Source organism: Microsporum canis, genomic scaffold (assembly GCF_000151145.1).
Source record: "Microsporum canis CBS 113480 supercont1.4 genomic scaffold, whole genome shotgun sequence".
Taxonomy (NCBI): Eukaryota; Fungi; Ascomycota; class Eurotiomycetes; order Onygenales; family Arthrodermataceae; genus Microsporum; species Microsporum canis.
The window spans coordinates 2,215,925-2,235,009 of record NW_003299166.1 but is presented as its reverse complement, the minus strand read 5'-3'; the positions used below and the strand labels follow the sequence as shown (position 1 = coordinate 2,235,009).

The 19,085-nt window shown below is 50.2% G+C and overlaps 7 protein-coding genes across 7 annotated transcripts; 4 read left to right on the top strand and 3 right to left on the bottom strand.

Annotated features, from left to right (window-relative positions):
- Positions 1–720: 720 nt before the first annotated feature.
- Positions 721–4,161, top strand: MCYG_04810 (extracellular serine-threonine rich protein; the record flags this gene model as incomplete). The annotated part of the gene is made up of 3 exons (XM_002847027.1): positions 721–1,698; positions 1,759–2,653; positions 3,041–4,161. 3 exons carry the CDS (start codon positions 721–723, stop codon positions 4,159–4,161), a joined length of 2,994 nt encoding a protein of 997 aa, XP_002847073.1.
- A 536-nt stretch (positions 4,162–4,697) lies between these two features.
- On the top strand, positions 4,698–5,681 carry MCYG_04809 (uncharacterized protein; the record flags this gene model as incomplete). Its single annotated transcript, XM_002847026.1, has 1 exon — positions 4,698–5,681. One exon carries the CDS (start codon positions 4,698–4,700, stop codon positions 5,679–5,681), a length of 984 nt encoding a protein of 327 aa, XP_002847072.1.
- A 349-nt stretch (positions 5,682–6,030) lies between these two features.
- MCYG_04808 (conserved hypothetical protein) lies at positions 6,031–6,924 on the bottom strand (the record flags this gene model as incomplete). The annotated part of the gene is made up of 1 exon (XM_002847025.1): positions 6,031–6,924. The coding sequence occupies one exon, from the start codon at positions 6,910–6,912 to the stop codon at positions 6,031–6,033; it is 882 nt and encodes a 293-aa protein (XP_002847071.1).
- A 906-nt stretch (positions 6,925–7,830) lies between these two features.
- On the bottom strand, positions 7,831–9,405 carry MCYG_04807 (conserved hypothetical protein; the record flags this gene model as incomplete). The annotated part of the gene is made up of 2 exons (XM_002847024.1): positions 7,831–8,895; positions 8,986–9,405. The coding sequence occupies 2 exons, from the start codon at positions 9,403–9,405 to the stop codon at positions 7,831–7,833; spliced, it is 1,485 nt and encodes a 494-aa protein (XP_002847070.1).
- A 1,948-nt stretch (positions 9,406–11,353) lies between these two features.
- Positions 11,354–12,270, top strand: MCYG_04806 (phosphotransferase family protein; the record flags this gene model as incomplete). The annotated part of the gene is made up of 2 exons (XM_002847023.1): positions 11,354–11,396; positions 11,432–12,270. The coding sequence occupies 2 exons, from the start codon at positions 11,354–11,356 to the stop codon at positions 12,268–12,270; spliced, it is 882 nt and encodes a 293-aa protein (XP_002847069.1).
- A 940-nt stretch (positions 12,271–13,210) lies between these two features.
- Positions 13,211–14,854, bottom strand: MCYG_04805 (conserved hypothetical protein; the record flags this gene model as incomplete). Its single annotated transcript, XM_002847022.1, has 2 exons — positions 13,211–14,280; positions 14,356–14,854. 2 exons carry the CDS (start codon positions 14,852–14,854, stop codon positions 13,211–13,213), a joined length of 1,569 nt encoding a protein of 522 aa, XP_002847068.1.
- Positions 14,855–17,571: 2,717 nt separating this feature from the next.
- Positions 17,572–18,641, top strand: MCYG_04804 (uncharacterized protein; the record flags this gene model as incomplete). The annotated part of the gene is made up of 4 exons (XM_002847021.1): positions 17,572–17,589; positions 17,818–17,933; positions 18,245–18,300; positions 18,385–18,641. 4 exons carry the CDS (start codon positions 17,572–17,574, stop codon positions 18,639–18,641), a joined length of 447 nt encoding a protein of 148 aa, XP_002847067.1.
- Positions 18,642–19,085: the final 444 nt, after the last annotated feature.

The following is a 19,085-nucleotide window of genomic DNA, read 5'->3' as shown; positions in this document are numbered from 1 at the left end:
AGGATGTGCTCTTTGCTTTTGCTGTTAACCTCCTTGGGAATGGTTCAAAACACCCCGGCGCTTCATCCCCTTATAGGATAGGTCCAGCTTAACCTTACTTCTTGGGATCCAGACTGATGCAAGCTCCTCGCTTCCCCTGTCGGTCTGCCCACTCTGGCGCGAACTCTGGTCTCCAATGGCCGGCTACCACAACGCTTTGTCAACTATACTGAGCCGGATATGCCAGGTGCAGCGCGAAACAAACCATCTACCTAGAGAAAAAGCACCAGTGGGGAACCTGCATCCCTTTTCCCTTAGCTGTGGCAACCCTCGTCGCTAGCACCCTATGGGCGGCGGCGTTCTTTTCAATGCGAAACGAAAGGGCGGGAAGATAACATGCTTCGCGCTTTGTATAGTTGGGCTGGTGACATATTAAATGTCCTTCAAAGTCCCCCTTTGATCTCTCATTCCCTTCCCATCATCCTTTTCTTGTCTCTTTCTCTTCCCCCCTTCCTCCCCATTAATCACACTCTTTATTTTGCTTTCCTCGTTTGATTGAGGCTCTTTATATCTCTACCATTATAGAGATATAATAACTACCATCCCTTATTATTACTCTAATCTTAATATCGCTGGCTCGAATTACATTAGTGCCGTCTCTCGTTTGACTCTTTCCTTCGGGATCCAATCATTTACATTTGATTCATACATTCACTACACATATTTTACCTTCCTACCGCTATGAAGACTACAGCTAGAGCCTTCGCGCTCCTGTTGGCCCAACAGGCCGGCGCTACCTATATACCTGGTGGTGCTGGTGGTAGTGTTGGCGGAAGCGTCGGCGGAAGCATTGGAGGAAGCGTTGGCGGAAGCGTTGGCGGCCACGTTGGAGGAGGTGGCAGTGTCGGCGGTGGCATCGGTGGTGGTGTCATCGGCGGCGGCAGCGGTGGTGGAAGCGGTGGAATCATCATCGGCGGAGGCGGCAAGGGAGGCGGCCACGTTGGTGGTGAGATTGGAGGCGGCATCGGTGGTGAGATTGGAGGCGGCATCGGTGGTGGTGTCATTGGCGGAGGCCATGGTGGTGTTGGCGGCGGCATCGGCGGCGGCGGAAGCGGTGGCATCATCATTGGTGGCGGTGGAGAGGGAGACGGTCATGTTGGCGGCGGAGGTCATGGCGGTGTCGGCGGTGGCATTGGCGGTGGCATCGGCGGAGGTGTCATCGGCGGAGGCCATGGCGGCGTCGGTGGTGGCATCGGCGGCGGCGGAAGCGGTGGCATCATCATTGGTGGTGGAGGAGATGGAGACGGTCATGTTGGCGGCGGAGGCCATGGCGGCGTCGGCGGCGGCATTGGCGGTGGCATCGGCGGTGGCATCGGCGGCGGTGTCATTGGAGGCGGCCATGGAGGTGTTGGCGGTGGCATCGGCGGCGGCGTCATTGGAGGCGGCCATGGAGGTGTTGGCGGCGGCATCGGCGGCGGCGGAAGCGGTGGCATCATTATCGGTGGTGGTGGAAAGGGAGGTGGCCATGGCGGCATCGGTGGTGGAATCATTGGCGGCGGCATCATTGGTGGTGGCATCGGTGGTGGCATTATCGGCGGTGGTCACGGTGGTATCGGTGGTGGTATCATTGGTGGTGGCCACGGCGGCATCGGCGGTGGAATCGGTGGAGGCATTGGCGGCGGCATTGGAGGTGGAATTGGCGGAGGCATTGGCGGCGGCGTAAGTTTCTCTAATTCCTACCTATCTATCCATCGTCACAACCAGCTAACAAAGCGATAGTGGTGGGGTCCTGGAACTTGCTTCCCCATCCCAGACAACTGTGATAACGAATGTACCCCCAGCCAGGAAGCTGGTTTCAGCTGGTCTGGTCTTCTTGAGGGAGCCATTGATCTCTATGAGGGTTTCAACTTCCGTGGTTGGACTTGCACTTCCGACTTCATCAAACCCGGCTGGAAATCCAATTTCCAGAAGAAATGCATCGTCGCTCAGCTTGGATGTGATGTCGATGATAGCGTCCCCCAGATTAGCCTTAAGGGCAAGTCTGGATTCTCCGTTAAGACTTTTGAGGTAACTGCTGAGGTCAAAGTCGATGTTACCTTCGCCTACGACATGCCTGATGGCTCCATTTGCAAGGACGTCCAAACATGTGGACCTGAGGGCACCGTCATCCGCAACACCCAGTGTGGTGGTGCCACCGCCATTCGTTTCTTCCTCCCAACATACAACAAAGTCAAGGTCTGCAAGATCGCTATTCACAAAATCGAGTTCAACTGTGGTCCACCATCTATGCCACCAACCATCTCTCTCCCTGCACCACCACAGCAGACCAGCACCGTCAACCCGTCTCAATCTGTTCCAGTTCCCCCATACCCAACTGGCCCTATCCCTACTGGCGGTATTCCAACCGGTGGTATCCCAACTGGTGGTATCCCAACCGGCGGTGTTCCTACCGGCCCAGCCCCAACTGGCCCAGCTCCTTCTTTGACGACTTCCACCGTTTACAGCACTTCCCAAATTACCATCACCAGCTGCGGCCCTGAAGTCACCAACTGCCCTGCCAGCTCCACCGTTGTTGTCACCACCGAGATCCCAATCTCTACTACTGTCTGCCCAGTTACTGACACTGAACCCGTCCCTGTTCCTACCGATGAGCCAAGCTCAAGCCAATCTGGTGGTATTCCCGGCGAGACCCCAGTTCCAACCACCGAAGTTCCAGGCTCAAGCCAGTCCGGTGGTATCCCCGGCCAAACTGGTATCCCATCTGAGACTGTCAACCCAACTGAAAGCACTCCAGCTCCTACTGCCCCTGCCCCCACCACCATAGTTACCTCATCTACTTCCACCGTATACAGCACTTCTGAGATGACTGTGACCAGCTGTGCCCCTGGTGCTCCAAGCTGCCCATCTGACTCTACTGTCATTGTCACCTCCATCATACCAATTTCCACCACTATCTGCCCAGTTACCCTGACCCAGACTGGTGGTGTCCCAGTTCCAACTGACGCTACTCCAGTTCCAAGTGGAGGTGTCCCAACCGAGACAGGCGTCCCAGTTCCAACAGGCGGTGCTCCAGGATCTACTTCTGGTGTTGAGCCAACTGAGAGCACTCCTGGCGCCCCCGTCCCAGTTCCAACCACCTATGTTACTGAGTCCACCTCGACCGTTTACACTACTTCCATGGTTACTATTACTAGCTGCCCACCAGGAACCCCCGACTGCCCTGCTGGTTCTACCGCCATTGTTACTTCTACCATTGCTATCTCCACCACCATCTGCCCAGTTACCTTGACTCAGACCGGTGGTGTCCCGGTTCCAACTGATGGTGTTCCAGTGCCAACCGAGGGTGTCCCTGTCCCAACTGGCGGTGCTCCAGGTTCCACTTCTGGTGTCGAGCCAACCCAGAGCACTCCTGGAGCCCCTGCCTCATCTGGCCCTGCCCCCACTGGATCTGTCCCTGCTCCAGGTGCCCCAGCTCCTCAGCCACCAGCTCCATGCCCACCTGTCGTTCCTAAGTGCTTGAACACCTGGATTACCATCCCCAAGTGCAGCTCTAACAGCGACATCAGCTGCTTCTGCCCATCCTCTGAGTTCACCGACAAGGTCATCCAGTGTATCCGAGCCTGGGGATCTTCTGAAGCTGAGGTCCAGTCCGCTCTTACTTACTTCACTGCCATCTGTGCTGCACACATTCCCAAGAACCCTGGTATCGTTACTGCCATCCCACCAAGCATCACTCTCGGCCCAGCTCCTCCAACCTCTGTCCCCGGTGGCCCAGCTCCTACTACTATGCCACAGACCACCATTGAGGTCCCACATATCATCACTGATACCAACGGCGGCGTCACTAGCACTAGCACTACTATCACCATCCCACAGATTAGTTTCACCACTGGAACCGGCCCTAACCCAAGTGTCATCTTGGCTCCTGGCCCAGCTCCTGCCACTACCACCACTGATGGCGGTGTCTCCCCAACCCAGGTCCCCGGTAGCCAGGCTCCTGGTGGCTCTCCACCATACGCCAGCACTGGCTTCATGACCATTTCCCAGACCGGTGCTATACCACGCCCCACTTCTACCACCGAGCCCTACATCGGTGCTGCTTCTAGCCTGGAGGCCCTCTCCTCTCGATGGATCATGATGGGTATGACCGCTATTGTCGGCATGCTTCAGTTCGCTCTCTAGATACCTAATCCTTAGAGGTATATAATTGCCTGGCGCAACTCGCCAATTCTCTATTATATGTTCACTACTCTCTCTCTATCTCATGTCTTTGTCAATGTCTTGTTTTTCCTTTTTTTTTTTTGGCCTAGCTCGACCTTTAATAGTTCTATTTGTCTTACTAGGCGACTCTGCTTACTGAGCCCAAAATAACATTCCTTTTCTTTATTCCCGTCTCTGGTCTCGATTTCCGGGATTCCTGATTGAGTTCCTGTTTCATGCATTTAGTCTACTGGAAGAAGACAACAGCCATGACAATACGTTTCAGTTTGTACATTAAATCAACGTTATTTTATAAAATTTAGAGTTCTATGTCTTTGTGCTTCATCTACGGGCTTTTTTAGTCGGGGTTAACTGTTCGTATTCTGTATTAAAACCTCTGAATATAAGTTTCCTAAACTTAATTTCACTAGCGCCAGGCAACATATAAATCACCCCCTCAATACTCCTAAACATAAGACATCGCGTTTGACAGCATCGATACTCTCCCCTTCGCCACGATGCAAGCACTATTCCCCCAGTTCGGGAAGCTCCCGGTGGAACTGCAGGTAATGATCTGGGAAGCAGCCTACCATCTATCAGCGCCGCAAGTTATCGAAGCCAACGCAAAACGAAGATACACAGGGATCATGGAGGCCAACGAAGTGGAGTATGATGAGAATGGCGAAGCCAAGGACAAGAGTGGAAACAGACGGATAGGTGACTATTCATGGATCAGAAAGCCCTACTCGCATGGCTATCGTGTGGTGTTTCCTTGGGCGAGGACACAAGTGTCTGCTCCAGGCATACTCGCTGCGTGCTCGGGATCGCGTGAAGTCGCTCTCCGGCTTGGTGGTTTCTCGACAGTCTGGTTCCATCATTCCCAGGAGACTCCCCAGAAAATCTGGTTTAATTTCTCGTCTGATATTGTGTTCCTGAATGAGGTATACGCAGATGTGCATAACAGAGAGTGGTCACTCATAGGCAACCGGGGTAGCTGCACACGCATTAGGCATCTTGCGGTGGAGTGGTCTTTGTTTCATCACACATACTCTTTCCGTTACGAGAGCGAACGACACCGCTGGATATACACTGTTAGCAATTTGTGCATGCGTTTTCCTGTGCTAACAGACCTGTATATCTTCGTCCCCGCCGTTCGAAATAAGCGGAATTTGTTCTACGCCAAATCCGACGTACATCCTGAGGAGCCGATGCCTTGCGAAGGGCTTCCTATCATACTCAAGCCGGTAAAAAAAGCTGTTTCTGAAGAAGTGGAACTCCCAGAATGCTACTGTCCTAGGGGAGATCCCAACAAGCCAACGAACTTGAGGGAAACAATCACTGAAGTCGAAACGAATTTCAACTCTGAATGGCTAAGGAAAGGCGTGCAAGAGGAGACTGGGCACCGTCCGATGCCAAACTTCCCGCCGCGTATTCACCCAAGGTTATTTCTGCGGAAAGGATTAAAGCCGGACGATGTTCGAAATGAAGATTCGGAAGAGTGAGAGGGGTTGGGAATACCAAGTGGAGCTATTGATCCAAATGTCTACAGGTATGCTGGGTCATAAATTGACGAGAGACTCCTTCGGCTCTATGGCGGGGAGGATATACAACGTCGTCTTCCTTAAAGCGTCTTACCTACTGAAAGACTGTTATATATGCTTAGTCACCATATAAACACCTTCACGTGACTGACCTTATTTCCACGACTTCGTCTTTATCAAAATGCCAGAATATAAAAAACACATCAGGACAGGGTGTAGTGTTATACGCTCATACTCAACGATATACAAAGCCTATATGACAAGGTAATAAGCTTCTGACTGTGTGTATCCAACACATGATATGAAAGGACTAGCCAAAGACAAACACCCTTGTCTCAATGCTATCGCGGCCCTTTGCTCCAACCGGAATTCGAGGGTCAATGAACGACGAATGTGCCACTCTCTTTGCTACTGCGTCCTCCTTGTTGTCTATAATCATGAATAGCAACCTGTCTTCATTTGTCATTCTGGACCAATAGTACCATTTATGCGCTGGGTTGTATTTGAGCATCTGGGTCTCACTACTATATTCGGGATAGCGAAGTTCAATGCGCACTAGGTCGTCATCCGGCACCGATGATGGTAAAGCAACAGCCAATGGGTTTGATTGGACGGGCCCGTTTATTGGCCGCCAGACGTTGAGGACCCGATATCGATCTTTGAGAAGCTCTGCTACTTCCTCTGGTGGGAAAAAGAGGCCCATGGCTGCCTGGGTGGACAGAGGCGTTTGGTCCACATGAGCGCTGGTTATTGGAAAGTTGTCAGCGCCTGGTTTGGAGAGGCGGACAATATGATTGAATACAAATACTCGTTTGGCATCGGGTATGAGGTTACGGACGAATTCCTCGACTTCGGGATACCAGACAGACTTGATGTTTTCCTCATCAGTAAAAGAAGGGTCTGCAGCTGATGGGACATTTGGTATTCCTTGAAAGCCATCTCTCTCAAGCAAGTATTCTGACTCGTGGCCACGGATGTCGGTTATAGAAATCTTATGGAAGTTCAGGGGGTAGTTGGGCTTTGTTCCACTCTTCAAATGTCCCTCCATGAGGTTGAATGGTGCCGATCCATCTTCGGGGTAGTCAAAGAATTGCATAGATGCCTCGACATCGCCACGGGGTATAAAATCGGCATCGTTCTCGAGAACAACCTTCGTATCGGGTGTGGTGGTGGTGGTGGCGGTAGCGGACATGGCCAATTATGCAGGTGAGTAGCGGTCAAGGCAAAGAGAGCACCAGTTAACAAGGAATTGAAGTATTGCTGTTCGGAGTTGAAGACCAAAATCTGGTGGAACGAGAGTGAATAGATGCCCTACATATATACATTCTTCCTGTCGCTATACCTCGTCTATCTACCAGCGTACCCGGCCGCTTTACGGATATCCAATAGGCAGACATTCATACTGGCTTACTGGCCGCATTAAGAAACACCCATGCGCTTCGCATGTGCACATGCCAAGAAGTGACTCTGCATCGATACTCAATAGTTGTATGCACGATATATATCGATATTTATGTTGGTGACTGTCGGAAGTCCGGGGTACGAGTACAGGGTTATGTACGGAGTACACAAGCCAATATAAATCAGACATCAATGAAATTAACTAACAGGGTTCTTGCAGAACCAGAGTACACGTACAAAGGCAAACGGAAGATACAGTCAACCCGAGAAACGACAAAAGAATGTTTTTGATAAAACTCATGCAGGTTATTACGCCAAAAGAGACACAAGACTGATCGCTTAAGCAAAGGGGTCGAACGCCAACACTGGAGGCAAGTGTAACGACCCCCTTTGCCCTTTAATAACAATAATCGCCCATCGTGTGATTTGCTATGCCGCATGGCTCCCATGTACAATGCAGGTGAAGCCAATGTTCTACCCAACCGCGCTCTTGTACATGCCCACGGCCAAAATTCAAAAAAAAAAAAAAAAGCAAGAAAGAATGGGGGAGCCAATGAAATGAAAAGAGATTTCCGCCTGTAGTGAGAATGTTTGTGCAACGCCTATATCACTTGAATTATGCCACCAGCCCATTGAGAAAGAAAGAAAAGAGAAGAAAAAACACCTATGATTATACCCGTCCGTTCGATCGTCGAGCAACCCTACGGAATCATGACTTTCGAGGGGCTGCCCGGACAAGATGAACGTCCATGGTGGGAGGGAAGTCTGGATGCAACGAGCCTATTCTTGGCGGGTTGGAATGGCGAGTAGGTTGCTCATCATCTGTACCCATAAGAGTAGTCAACAAGTTGTTGATCAAACGGTTATCGGCCCATCCTGGGGGTTTTGTGTTGCTCAGTCGCTCGATACGTGCTAGGTCGTCCTCAATCTCTTCCGGCATGAGAGCGGGTGGGGTGGGGGCACTCGATGATCCGTTCGGTCGCTGGTGATAGCTACCAAGGATATAGTATGGAAGGTTTGTGCGAGTAGAGTTCTTTTCCGTTAATTCTCCGAGAAGGTTTAGGGCACCGGTGCCATTGGTGCGTGTCGAGCGAGTTGCGTGTACGTTCTGACTAGCTGAGCGTTCCATTTCGGCTGCCCCAGGTGTGGCATCTTCCTGGCTACTTGCATCGCCAGAGCCTGGTATGTCATCCTTGTCGATAGACTGTCCGTTTGCGTTCTGGCTTGCTTGTTTGGCACGTTTAGAAGCAGAGAGAAAGTGGACTGCGGCCACGTGAGCGGCATTGCTATGCATTGCCAACTCCTTCTCAGTAAATAGGGATAGGATGCTGTATGCTGCTGCGTTTTGTTGCTGAGACATCCTTGACTTTGCCCGGTCTGCAGGAGTCGAAAGCCCCTCGGGGTTAGGAGAAGCGCCAAATTCTTCATCTATAGCCTTTCTCTTCCGTTTATTAATCGGCTCGCTGATAATTCCGCCACCAATGTCGTCCGCATCGATCCTATGTCGCGTGTGTCTCGTCTTCCGATTGCCCTGGATACCACCGGGGCTACCCGGATTGGCTATACTGAACTGATTGGGGTGTAGAAGCAACGCATTAGTATCAGCAACATCCAGCTGCTCTTTCTCTCGCATAAGGCGGTTTTTTCGGTGGGAGACTGATTGAACTAGTCGTTCGCGGATGGTTTCCGTGAGTCTCTTGCACTCCTCGGCGGCGAGCTGGATTCGAAAATCACGTTCTTGTTTAATTCGGTTTAAACAGTCACGATGTCGGTTCTATAAAACGGCCAGGCGTCAGAAAGCGGCACCACTACATGATAATACCCAATCAAAGCGAAAAAAGTGATTCATGTTGGTGGAACTTACCATCATAACAGTTAATTCTGCATCTCTCTCTTCCTTACTCCGGTTTATCTCCTGAACAAAGTTGGAATACCATCTCCCGGAGATAGGGGTGTCGGAAGTAATCTGCCCATTGGCAGCCAACTGTGTCAACTGCTTCGCAACGTCCTCTGGCGAGTCACTGATGGGCCAGTCTTCATAGATCTGAGCGTTAGAGATCAACGCCATCTCATTCTGAAGTTCATGCACCCTCTGTCGGAAGTGATAGTCTCTGTTGTTCCCAAAGGCTTCCTTCAACTCGTTAACTCTATCCTGGAGGGCATTTCGTCGTTTATCTCGCTTGGAAAGTGGAAATTGGCCCGGTGGCGGGGTATCGGTGTAACGAGCTGTCGAGGGCCCGGCAGCGGCCATGGGCGATGCCGGAGCAGCTGCAGGATATGCCATCGCCTGTACGTTGTCGGTTCTTCCGCCGTAGGACTAAACGCTCGTTTACGATAAGCGTCAAAATACTTTTTGCAGGTATGAGAAGGATGGACTATCGAGACAAACACAAATGTTAGCGAAATAACTCCAGAATCAAATATATGATGGTGCCATGCAGAAGGGGAGGCACTGGGTAGAGAGCTATATTGAAAGAAGAGGAGAAAATCTCACCTGTCTGGTCCACCGGTCAACACCAAGGGGGAAAAAAAATCTTTTCAGATCGCGGGAATAGTCAAGTAACGAGATAGTGAGGTATCACACTCTCAGTATGAACATATACGCTGCTATAGTCTTTCAACCAGCTATAGGATCTCACTTGAGGTTAAGACCAGGCTTGACAGATGCGGAATTGAGATTAGCGACGCAGAGCGTAGTCGCGGAGGTCCCGCGGCTCGTCTGGAGGTATTTATCTTTGGGAGCTAGTAACCTCTGAGGGGAAGAAGCATGTGAGGGCATATAATATCAGTATAATACCGTTTGGATGAGAATGGAGAAGCTTGCGAAGTCGAGAGGAAGAGGGAGGGCGGAAAGTGAGGCGCAACTGGGGCGTTTGACTTGCTAGCGGCTGGTCGAGGGAGGAAAAAGAGAAACAAACAGATCTGGAGCCTGTGAATCAAAGAACATAAGAGGTGACTGGAGACTCAAAGGAAGAGATTTCCAGGCTCGATGGACTGTAAAACATTGTCTGACGAGAATGTTTTCTTTGCTTCGGCTTCATCCAACAAAGTCGGCGTTTTCTTTCTTTTGCGCTCAGCGTGATGTCACCGGATAATTATTATCCCGGATACAGTCACGTGTGCCTAGTTACTTTGATGTTGAGTTGATATTATTATTATAGGATCCAGGTAGGAGGAATAGCGAGTATATAGGAGTGTAGATATGCTTGGAATAAAGGGCGTCTTCCTACAGAAAGCTAACAGAGGATGGCTCGGTCTATTGTTGTATATCTTTGATAGGGTAGCCCATTGTTGCAGTATATTGCGAACGTCTCATTTGCCTATGTATACACGATAAAGGAACGAAGTCGTTGCTTTTTATTCTTCGTAGGCCCTTTGATTTCAGTGACTGATCATCGTATGGATACATGCACTATTGTGAAAGGACCACAGTCCGTTCAAACCTCGGAGAAAGTGCCCCAAGGAGTCCCATCCTTGAACATTGCATGGCATGGCTAAGAGAACGGATATGCCCCCATCAACATCACCATCTTATGACGAACTCACGGCATGAGTATCTTCCAGCTTCAACGAAGAGACGAACCCCTTTTTTCCATTTTGATACTTTTTGATACTTTCACATAAAAATGTTGCGGTATGAGGTTCCCGATTAGTGTATGCCTTTCTGGTTGCGGCGTACAATTCCGATAGAGCAACCCATACGCTGCCTGGCTTACCACATGAATATGCATTGTTTTCGGCCCCTAATATTTAAATTCAGCTATGGATAGCTAAGTTAGACTAATCTAGATAGTGAACTCCTCATAGTCTTTGACTGCATAGGAGTATAATGAAGAAGAGGAAGAATAATAATAATGCATTGTTTTGATGGTGCCCCATCTAGTCACGTGTCAAGGCTCTCTACGCGCTAGTTATGAAGGCGGCGACGGCCCGTGCGAGTTTGTGCACAAAGTTATTAATCCGCATATAAAGAAAGCATGGCGATAAGTTGACCAGCTCGCTACAAGCTTACAGCAGGCACTCTCTCATTACAACCCTTATAACTCAGGAAACACCGCTCCAAGCGGCCGCTTTCGAATGCTATGCTGAGATTGCCGCGCAGTTTGAAGACAATCTCAAGCGCAGTATCAGAAGATCACCGGAATAATATTAATATGTTGCCCTTTGCTCTAGTCCTTACCTAGAGGCTTTCATACCCTTCACTATCTCCGCACACTGCAACGACATATATAATGGAATCCCTAACTCCAGAAGGTACTATACAGCCAACCGCTAGTACGGAGCTTCTAATACTAACTCGAGTTTATTAGATGGCTACGGTCAGGAATGCGGATACCCTATGGCCAAAGGGATGCATCCTATTCGTTTGGACGAGAACCGTGTTTTAAAAACAAAACTGTTAGATACTGGAGAGGCTCAGGCAATGGAGTTTATTGCTAAGGCTACAACTATCCCCGTCCCGAAGGTTTTTGAGGCGAAAGTTTTTGAGGCAAGGTATATCGGGAAGAAGCGGGGAGAACGGTTTTGTATTGTGATGGAATATATACCCGGAAAACCATTAAACGTTATATGGAATGATCTAAGCGATAACCAGAAGATAAATATCTGTCTTCAAATCGACGGATATCTCGCTCAACTCCGGAAGCTTACTGGGGATCGAATTATGGCGGCAGATAGTGGTGCCCTAGATGTAGGGCTTTACGAAAAGCGCTTTTTGGGACCGTTCGACAGTGTAAAGGAGTTCCATCACGCCTTGGGTAAAGGTGAGTCGAATAACTTGGGTGATGGCCATGGTATTCATTTTGCCCATGCCGATCTGGCCCCTCGGAACATTCTGGTTGATGAGAACACCGGCCGGATTAATGCAGTTATTGATTGGGAACGGGCAGGATGGTATCCAGAATATTGGGACTTTGTCCGGATGGACTACGACCGGCCGCTAAAGCGCGAGATGGGCGGCTATACTAAGCTTTGGAAGTCCCTTTTCACTCGCTTATATGAAGATGAAAGTTCTGCAATGCAGGATTTGGTTAGACGAACGGTAGTTCCATATCCAGATGGAACCCCGATGGAACCGCGTCCTGATATATTACCGTCGTATGCCTCCCGTGCGAAGGAGTTACGGGAGACTTTTGAAAGGAATACTTAACCTATAGCTTTACTAACTAGTTATAGACTATTTGAAAATGAACAACTCTTTAACCAGCCATAAGAAACCGTCTACCACTATCGATCGTCCAAGACCTTTTATATATTGAAAGAGCGAAGGCTCGTAGGCTAATTCCACATTCTGGTATTTCGCACGGGGGGAGGAAAGCCCCCTTTCAGCATCCATTCGCCAGTACAAGCTGGTTCTAGTTGAAATACAACAGCTTTCGCAGTTTTATCTGACGTTTTGCCGAGACCATCCCAGGAATGTAGAAATAATATGACGGGCTGTCTGCGGAGGGTATCATTTGCTTATAGAGCCAACTTACCATTTCGATCATTTAGTAGTGGATGGCTCTAATAGACTGTTTCTCACCAGGGTGCCTGTCAAGGCTTGACGGTGGGTCTATCGAAGACATCCCAAATACCAGCCATTAATATAACGAGATGGATATATTATTCTAAACTTAGAATTAAAAGGGGGTATTCAGCAAGCGTGTTCAAGGAAGATAGGGCGTTCAAGGAAGACCGCAAGGCAAGAGAAAAGAGAAGAGACATAAGAGATAGCCATAGAGAAAAGGAAATGGAACATTTTTCCGTAACGCCCTTATCCAAGCTCGTTTTCTGTACCTCATTACAAATAAAAGGGGAAAAGGGAAGAACAAGATAGCAGAGAAGACTATGCATGCATGCATAGTATATGCCAAGATGATAATGATGGGAAATAAAGTAGATAGGGCAAAAAGGAAACTCCTGATAAATATCCTGACAATTGACTCCGTTTTCGTGTGGTGCTGCGCTGTTGACCCTTTGTTATTTTTTTTCTCATTTGATAGAATAGCCGAACCGAACCGGACCCGAACCTGGTGTATGTATGTTAAAGACCTAAAACTCCTCCTCTTGGAAAGAAAATCCATTTGTCATGTGCCTACTGTCAGTTATCACTCCGGCGATTGTGATCGTCGGATAACGAAGACACCGACTTCAACGCCTTCTCGCTCGGCATCGTCCACGGGTTCGGTCAATGCTCGTTTGCGGATGCCATCTACCACATCTCTGAGGACCATGGCACTGGTAACTTCTCTGTCCATTCCCATTCCTTTGCTGGCGTTGTGGTGGCGTGTGCGATGATCGTTACGCCAGTATTCATCTAATATCTCCCGGGCACGGGGCGTTTCTTGTGCAATGTACCATTCTGTCCAGAGGGCGCGGGAGAGGGGAATGCAGCCTGCAGATGCGTAGGAGAGGGTGAAGGTTGTGCGGTCGCGTGATGTAAGAGAGGAGCATAGGTGGGTGACCTTGGAGTGCATTGTTTCGAAGGGATCCATGTGTCTGAGAGCAGGCGTGGAGCTAAGGGCTGTGCCAATATCGGCAGGCAGACCGTTGAGAACGACCTGCTGGCGTAGTAGAGGGTCGAGAATAGGGTTGAGATAATGCTGCTTGAAACATTGAGCGCCGCGAAGAGTCGGGTATACCAGCAAGAGAGTACCGTCGCGAGGAGAAAGTTCTCGAAGGCGATCTAGAAGAACGGAAGGGCCGCTTGTGGAGAAGAGGTTTTGGTATTCGCAGGTAGAGGTCGGTGGGAGGTAGCGCTCGACAGCAGCGATGTTGACGCTATAGGGAGGAACAATGGGCGTGGGCACGTACGGCGCTGGTGCTCCGCTGGATGAAGAAGAGGCACTGGCAAAGGGATAGTGTGGTGCAGCCGTGGCGTTGGAGAAGACGGTCATATTAAAGTAATCGTCACCGGGAAAGAGGCGATTGGGTGTGCTAGGTGGAGACGTGGGTAGACTGGAGAGTGAGAACTTAGGTGGTACTGCATGTGTGATGTTGATATAGGGTGACTGGTCTGGTTGGAGACGTGACTGGATCGTCTGGACGATGGGGCTGAAGACGCAGGCAGGCGAGAGAGAACCCGAGTTGGAAAGGCTATTGGACGGCGGACATGGCAAGGTTTGAGAGACGAGTTGGACGACCTTTGCAGGGTCTTTGGATATTGCAAGAGATGACACTATTGCCCAAGTTAGGAATCGCTGTCAGGACAGAGTCTTCGGAGAGAGGGTAGTTGGTGGTTCGATAGCCTTACCAGCAGTCAAGATACCCCTTTGCAGGAAGAGCTGCCTGCCATTCTCACCCTGCGGTGGCCTACTCGGCAACGAAGAATCATCGCCGTTTTCTGTGTTCTGGGCCGATTCCTGCTGTGGTGGTTTAGGTGTGCAGCTAGACTCGGTTTCTTCTTTCATGGCCACTTCCGCAGCCTCGGAGGACTCCGTCTCGCTGGGAACTGTATCACTCGACTCATTACTCACAGCAGGATTCCATTGAACGTGGTCGTCAGATTCAGGCGGCGTGATTGGTAGTGGAGACGGATATGAGACGTCCATTCGCGAGTTTGGAGAGTCAGCGAAGGGAGTAGAGGTCTTCGACGGTGAGGCTGCTATCGATCCGTCGACATACGAACCAGACGGAGAGGAAGATGGTCTCTCCTGAGCCCTGGTCATGCTGTTTGGTGACGGCGTGGCTATCCCCAGCTCCTCGAAGGAGGGCAGCTGAAGCTGTCTGTTCTGTTTGGGTAGAAACTGCATGGTCGATGAAGAATGGGCAGAAGACGGGGAATACTGGTCTAGATCGTGGCCTAGGCCGTCCGATGATATGCTTCTCCGGATTCGTTTGGGAGGCAGCGGGAAAAAGTTCGTGGCCTTGTCCGTGCCCTGTGTGAAGGTGTAGCGTGACCTTGGCTTTGGGGAGTTTCGACGGCTTGAGTGATATTGCTGTTGAAGATGAACGCTGCTCTCTGGTAAGGTTCGTTCACATGATACGCTACGACGGCTCTGGCTAGGTTGCCGCAGACGACCGGCGAAAGGGAAGGGCAAAACGAGGCAGGGTGAAGATCCGATATCGATGTCTATCTTGTCGTGGCCGCAATTTCTCATGTTCGTATTACCATCTGCGTGGAGGGCCGGCCGAGACAGAGGGTCATTCTTCTGCTGGAGCATTCACAATGGTAGCCGTAGTAATTTAGAGGCAGCTAGGAGATGGAGTGAGATGGATCCTATGGCGAGAGACCGTCTGAAACAGTGACCAGGCAGACGACAACACACAAGAGAGGCAGCGATGAAGCAGTCAAAGATTGGGCCTTTCTTGGGTAGATCGGGTCAGACAGAGAGATTGACAATGCAGCTGGAACGAGATCAGCGATGTGTATCTCATTGGCGTCCGGTAATGGCTGAGCCCTTACGGACGGCGTCAGTCAGCTTCTGTCTCTCTCTCGAGCAAGGCAGAGAGAGAGAGAGCAACTCTCCTGTATGCACGATATCCTGAGAGAACCAGACTTGTGGCCGGCAGAGCAGACCCGGGCAGAGCCAGAGACCACCGTCAAGCAAGAGAGAAACCACCTAAGGGGGGGGGCCAGAGAGGAGGGTGTGCGAAGAGATGTCGTCCGTTCATACATCAAGAGAATGAAGAACTGGAGATGGAGAAGGGGAGAAAAAAGGTGGAGGGGAGGCGTAACTAAAAAAGCACAAGCCGTACGGAAAATACGACGGCTGCGGCCCCAGTTCGCCCGCGCCCATGCGTAACTTTGGGTAACTTTGGTATGCAGGATACCGGGCGCCCAAGGGAAAAGGTCTGGGCCTGGCGATATAAAGAAGGCGCTTCGGCGGGCCCAGGCTCGGTGGTTGGCGGCCGGGCCATAGGACCGAGGTACCTTTGCACTGAATTTTGGTGACAGGGTACTTCTTGTCGATGTCCGGCCTGCCATATATATATAGTGATAGTTTAAAGAGGTCGGATGGGTTGGCGGTGGTGGTGATGACGATGCCGATGCAGATAGTTGTTGTCGACGTCGATAGTGATGCTGAAGTGAAAGGCAGCCAGGGGGCCCATAGCTCCACAGTCTGGCCCTTTCTGGAGTTGGCATTCGTTTCGCCACTATCCAGGCATCGGTCTGTTGCTTTTTTTTCTTTTCCTGGACCTGGATCGTTTCTCTGGCCAGCGAGCAAGAAGCCTCGTGGGCAACCCAAGGAGACGTCCGATAGCCCCGTCAGCCTTTTTGTTTTAAATCCCTACTTACGGGATTCACACGAGACCTGGTCTTTCCTCTCTTTCCCATCCCTCAGGCGAGCTGCCCGTTCGTTCCGCCTCAAATCGCTTGTTTCGGCCTCTTATGTTCTGCCCTGTCGTGGCTGGGTAGCATGTACATATGCCGGTAAGTATCGTGTACGTCTCAGGAATGCGTCTGTGCTATACACTAGTGGTGTGCAGCCGTGGGCCATGGTGGATTGCAGATCCAAGGACAGTCACCCAAGCTGCTCCACGTCACACAGCTCCCCTTCTTTGATGTCCCCGTAGTCTAGCTGCCAGGCAGCGAGGAAAAAAAGCGCACACATCATCTTTCCAGCTTGGACTGGCCTTGACGTCTGTCAGACGGAAGACGGCAGCTTGTAGTTCTTTTTTTTTTTTTTTTGGCGAACGTTCAATCGTCGACTAATTATTCAACCTTTTTTTTTATTTCCCTCGTCTTTGGAAGAAAGTTCATCCAGGTTCTCGATCCCTCTTCAACTTTAGGAGGGCGATGGGCGGGCGATGGCGAACAGCCAGCCAAGGAACGCCAACTTCTGGGCCGCTCCTTTTACTATATATGGGTTCTCGAGAAAACTAGATCAACTGACTCTTTTGGCTCTCCCCCTTTCGTGTTTGGTACGGGGGACCGTAGTTTCGTAATCGAATCATCCCATGCTGGCCGGATACGGATAGTTCATGGTCATAGAACGGAGTGCTCCGTGGTCTTCTCATGCCCCCATCTGACGCAATTAGCATGCTCGTCACTAAAATAGACGATGATCCATCGATGACTTACATCGTGATTGTCTATCGTACGCCGCACAGAGCATGGGGAGGGAGGATCGCGCCAGTTCATCCTAGCTTATAGTCAGCCATGTTAACCCCATAAGCAGATAGTTATATAATTACTGGGCCCTGCTCTCTTTCTCCGCAAATAAAAGGCCCTGCCCGAAAAACGTTGCCTCGCGCCAGGGGATAGGCGCCATTAACGGAATCCACATTTAAAAGAAATGGGAAGTGGGTGCCCAGGCATACGAGTGTGGAGAACCACATATATCTCCTAGACCTGTGGCTAGATGGCCGTAGTTTCTACATAGTTAGCTCCCTCATCGTCCTAGATCCAGCAATCTTTGGGTAGCGGCCGCGGTAGGCGTAGATATATATATATTCCCATCCCCTGGTTCGCACTCTATACCCAGGCCAGAGGGACGAGCACTCTCCGCATCAACTCCGCAACGCCATGCCGCGAGCAAGTCATGTATGTACCTCGCCATGTACCTTGTACTTCTACCCAGCAGCTCGGGGGCAATCGTCTGCTCCCTAGCTAGCTCCCCTTTTTTTTTTTTTGTCCCAGCCCAGCTGTAGGTGTAATGTGATCTGTTAAATATGCACCATTCATCATCGAGCTGAGACCCCCAAACACATGATTCAAACGATCAACGTATGCGGTATTGTATCATGTATAATGCGCGGTATGCTATGCGAGGTGTTGCCATTGAGGCCAGCCACGCATGTTCGCGTTGATTCCGTCGGTAAAGAGTCAGCTGGAGTTGGACGATGGCGCTGGGCATGGCGTTTCAATGTAGGCGAGCTAGACGTGAGGTACCGATCGATGGCGATGTTGTCCTGGTGGAGAATGCGACTTCGAGCTGTCTGGGCCATCCGCAACATAAGCTTCATTATTGAGTTCTGTTCTGAGTAGCTTATATCTTTGTCCTTAGTTGGTGGCGTTGTTAGGGATTGTGCCTTGATATTGAGATGTTACTAGTTTACTAGTGAGGCTGGCTGGGGGCTTTGCTGGAGATGATACACCTTTTGCCGTTTGTGGCCTCCACAGCCACCTCTTCCTCCTCTTCTTTTCATCCCTATCACTTCTTCTCTGCTCCTGGCTAACATTGAAACTGATAAAACAGAGCATTAAGCCACTGGGATTTACCCTCAGCCACTCTCTCTCCTCCTGGCGAATCCGGTATGCAACCACTAGCTTCACAAGGGAACATCCACGGGAAAAGGAATATATTCTTCCTATTTTCCCTCTTCATGCGGGATACAGAACGCGGGATAACGAACGATCTGCTCTCAGGATTGACTAAGGTATGGCGTATTGATGTGAACGCCAAAGATGAAACCCCCCGGAGAATGGTCGCCGCCGGCTCAGTTGGTCTACTGCGATATCCATATCCAATATGTGGACTTGAGGCAGGACGCCTCCGAAGCACAAAGCGGAACATCTTGCTGCCTGGTTCCATGGGAGGAGCAGATGATATCCTGGTTACCCTATCTTATCCGGCAAATGCATGCAGCTTATGATAAAGGCAGCTGGAGACGGTCTAGGGCATCCTCCTAAGCTGGGCATTCCATGGCAGATAGGCTTGATATTGCTGATTTGATAATAAGTTGCATGTGAATGTCGGTTCGATGGGATGGTTTCGTAATGTGCTACAATGAAATATCTCAATAGATACCCCTTTTCATCCCATCGGTATGGGATAAAACAATACCCTAGCTACGATACCAGCTATTATTCCAATCGATACCATGCCAAGGAGCATGTTACATGTTATACCTTTGTTGGAATAGGCCAGTGATGTTGACAGCACTTCGGAAGGTATACACAAATACCCCGATTTAATAAATGTCCAGGATGAAACTTATGGTCATCATCTCACTTCCTAGCACATGTCATCATATACCCTTGACGACCTTTCCTGGTAGTTATTCCTAGGTGTTTAACTGGTCTTCTATGATCAAAGG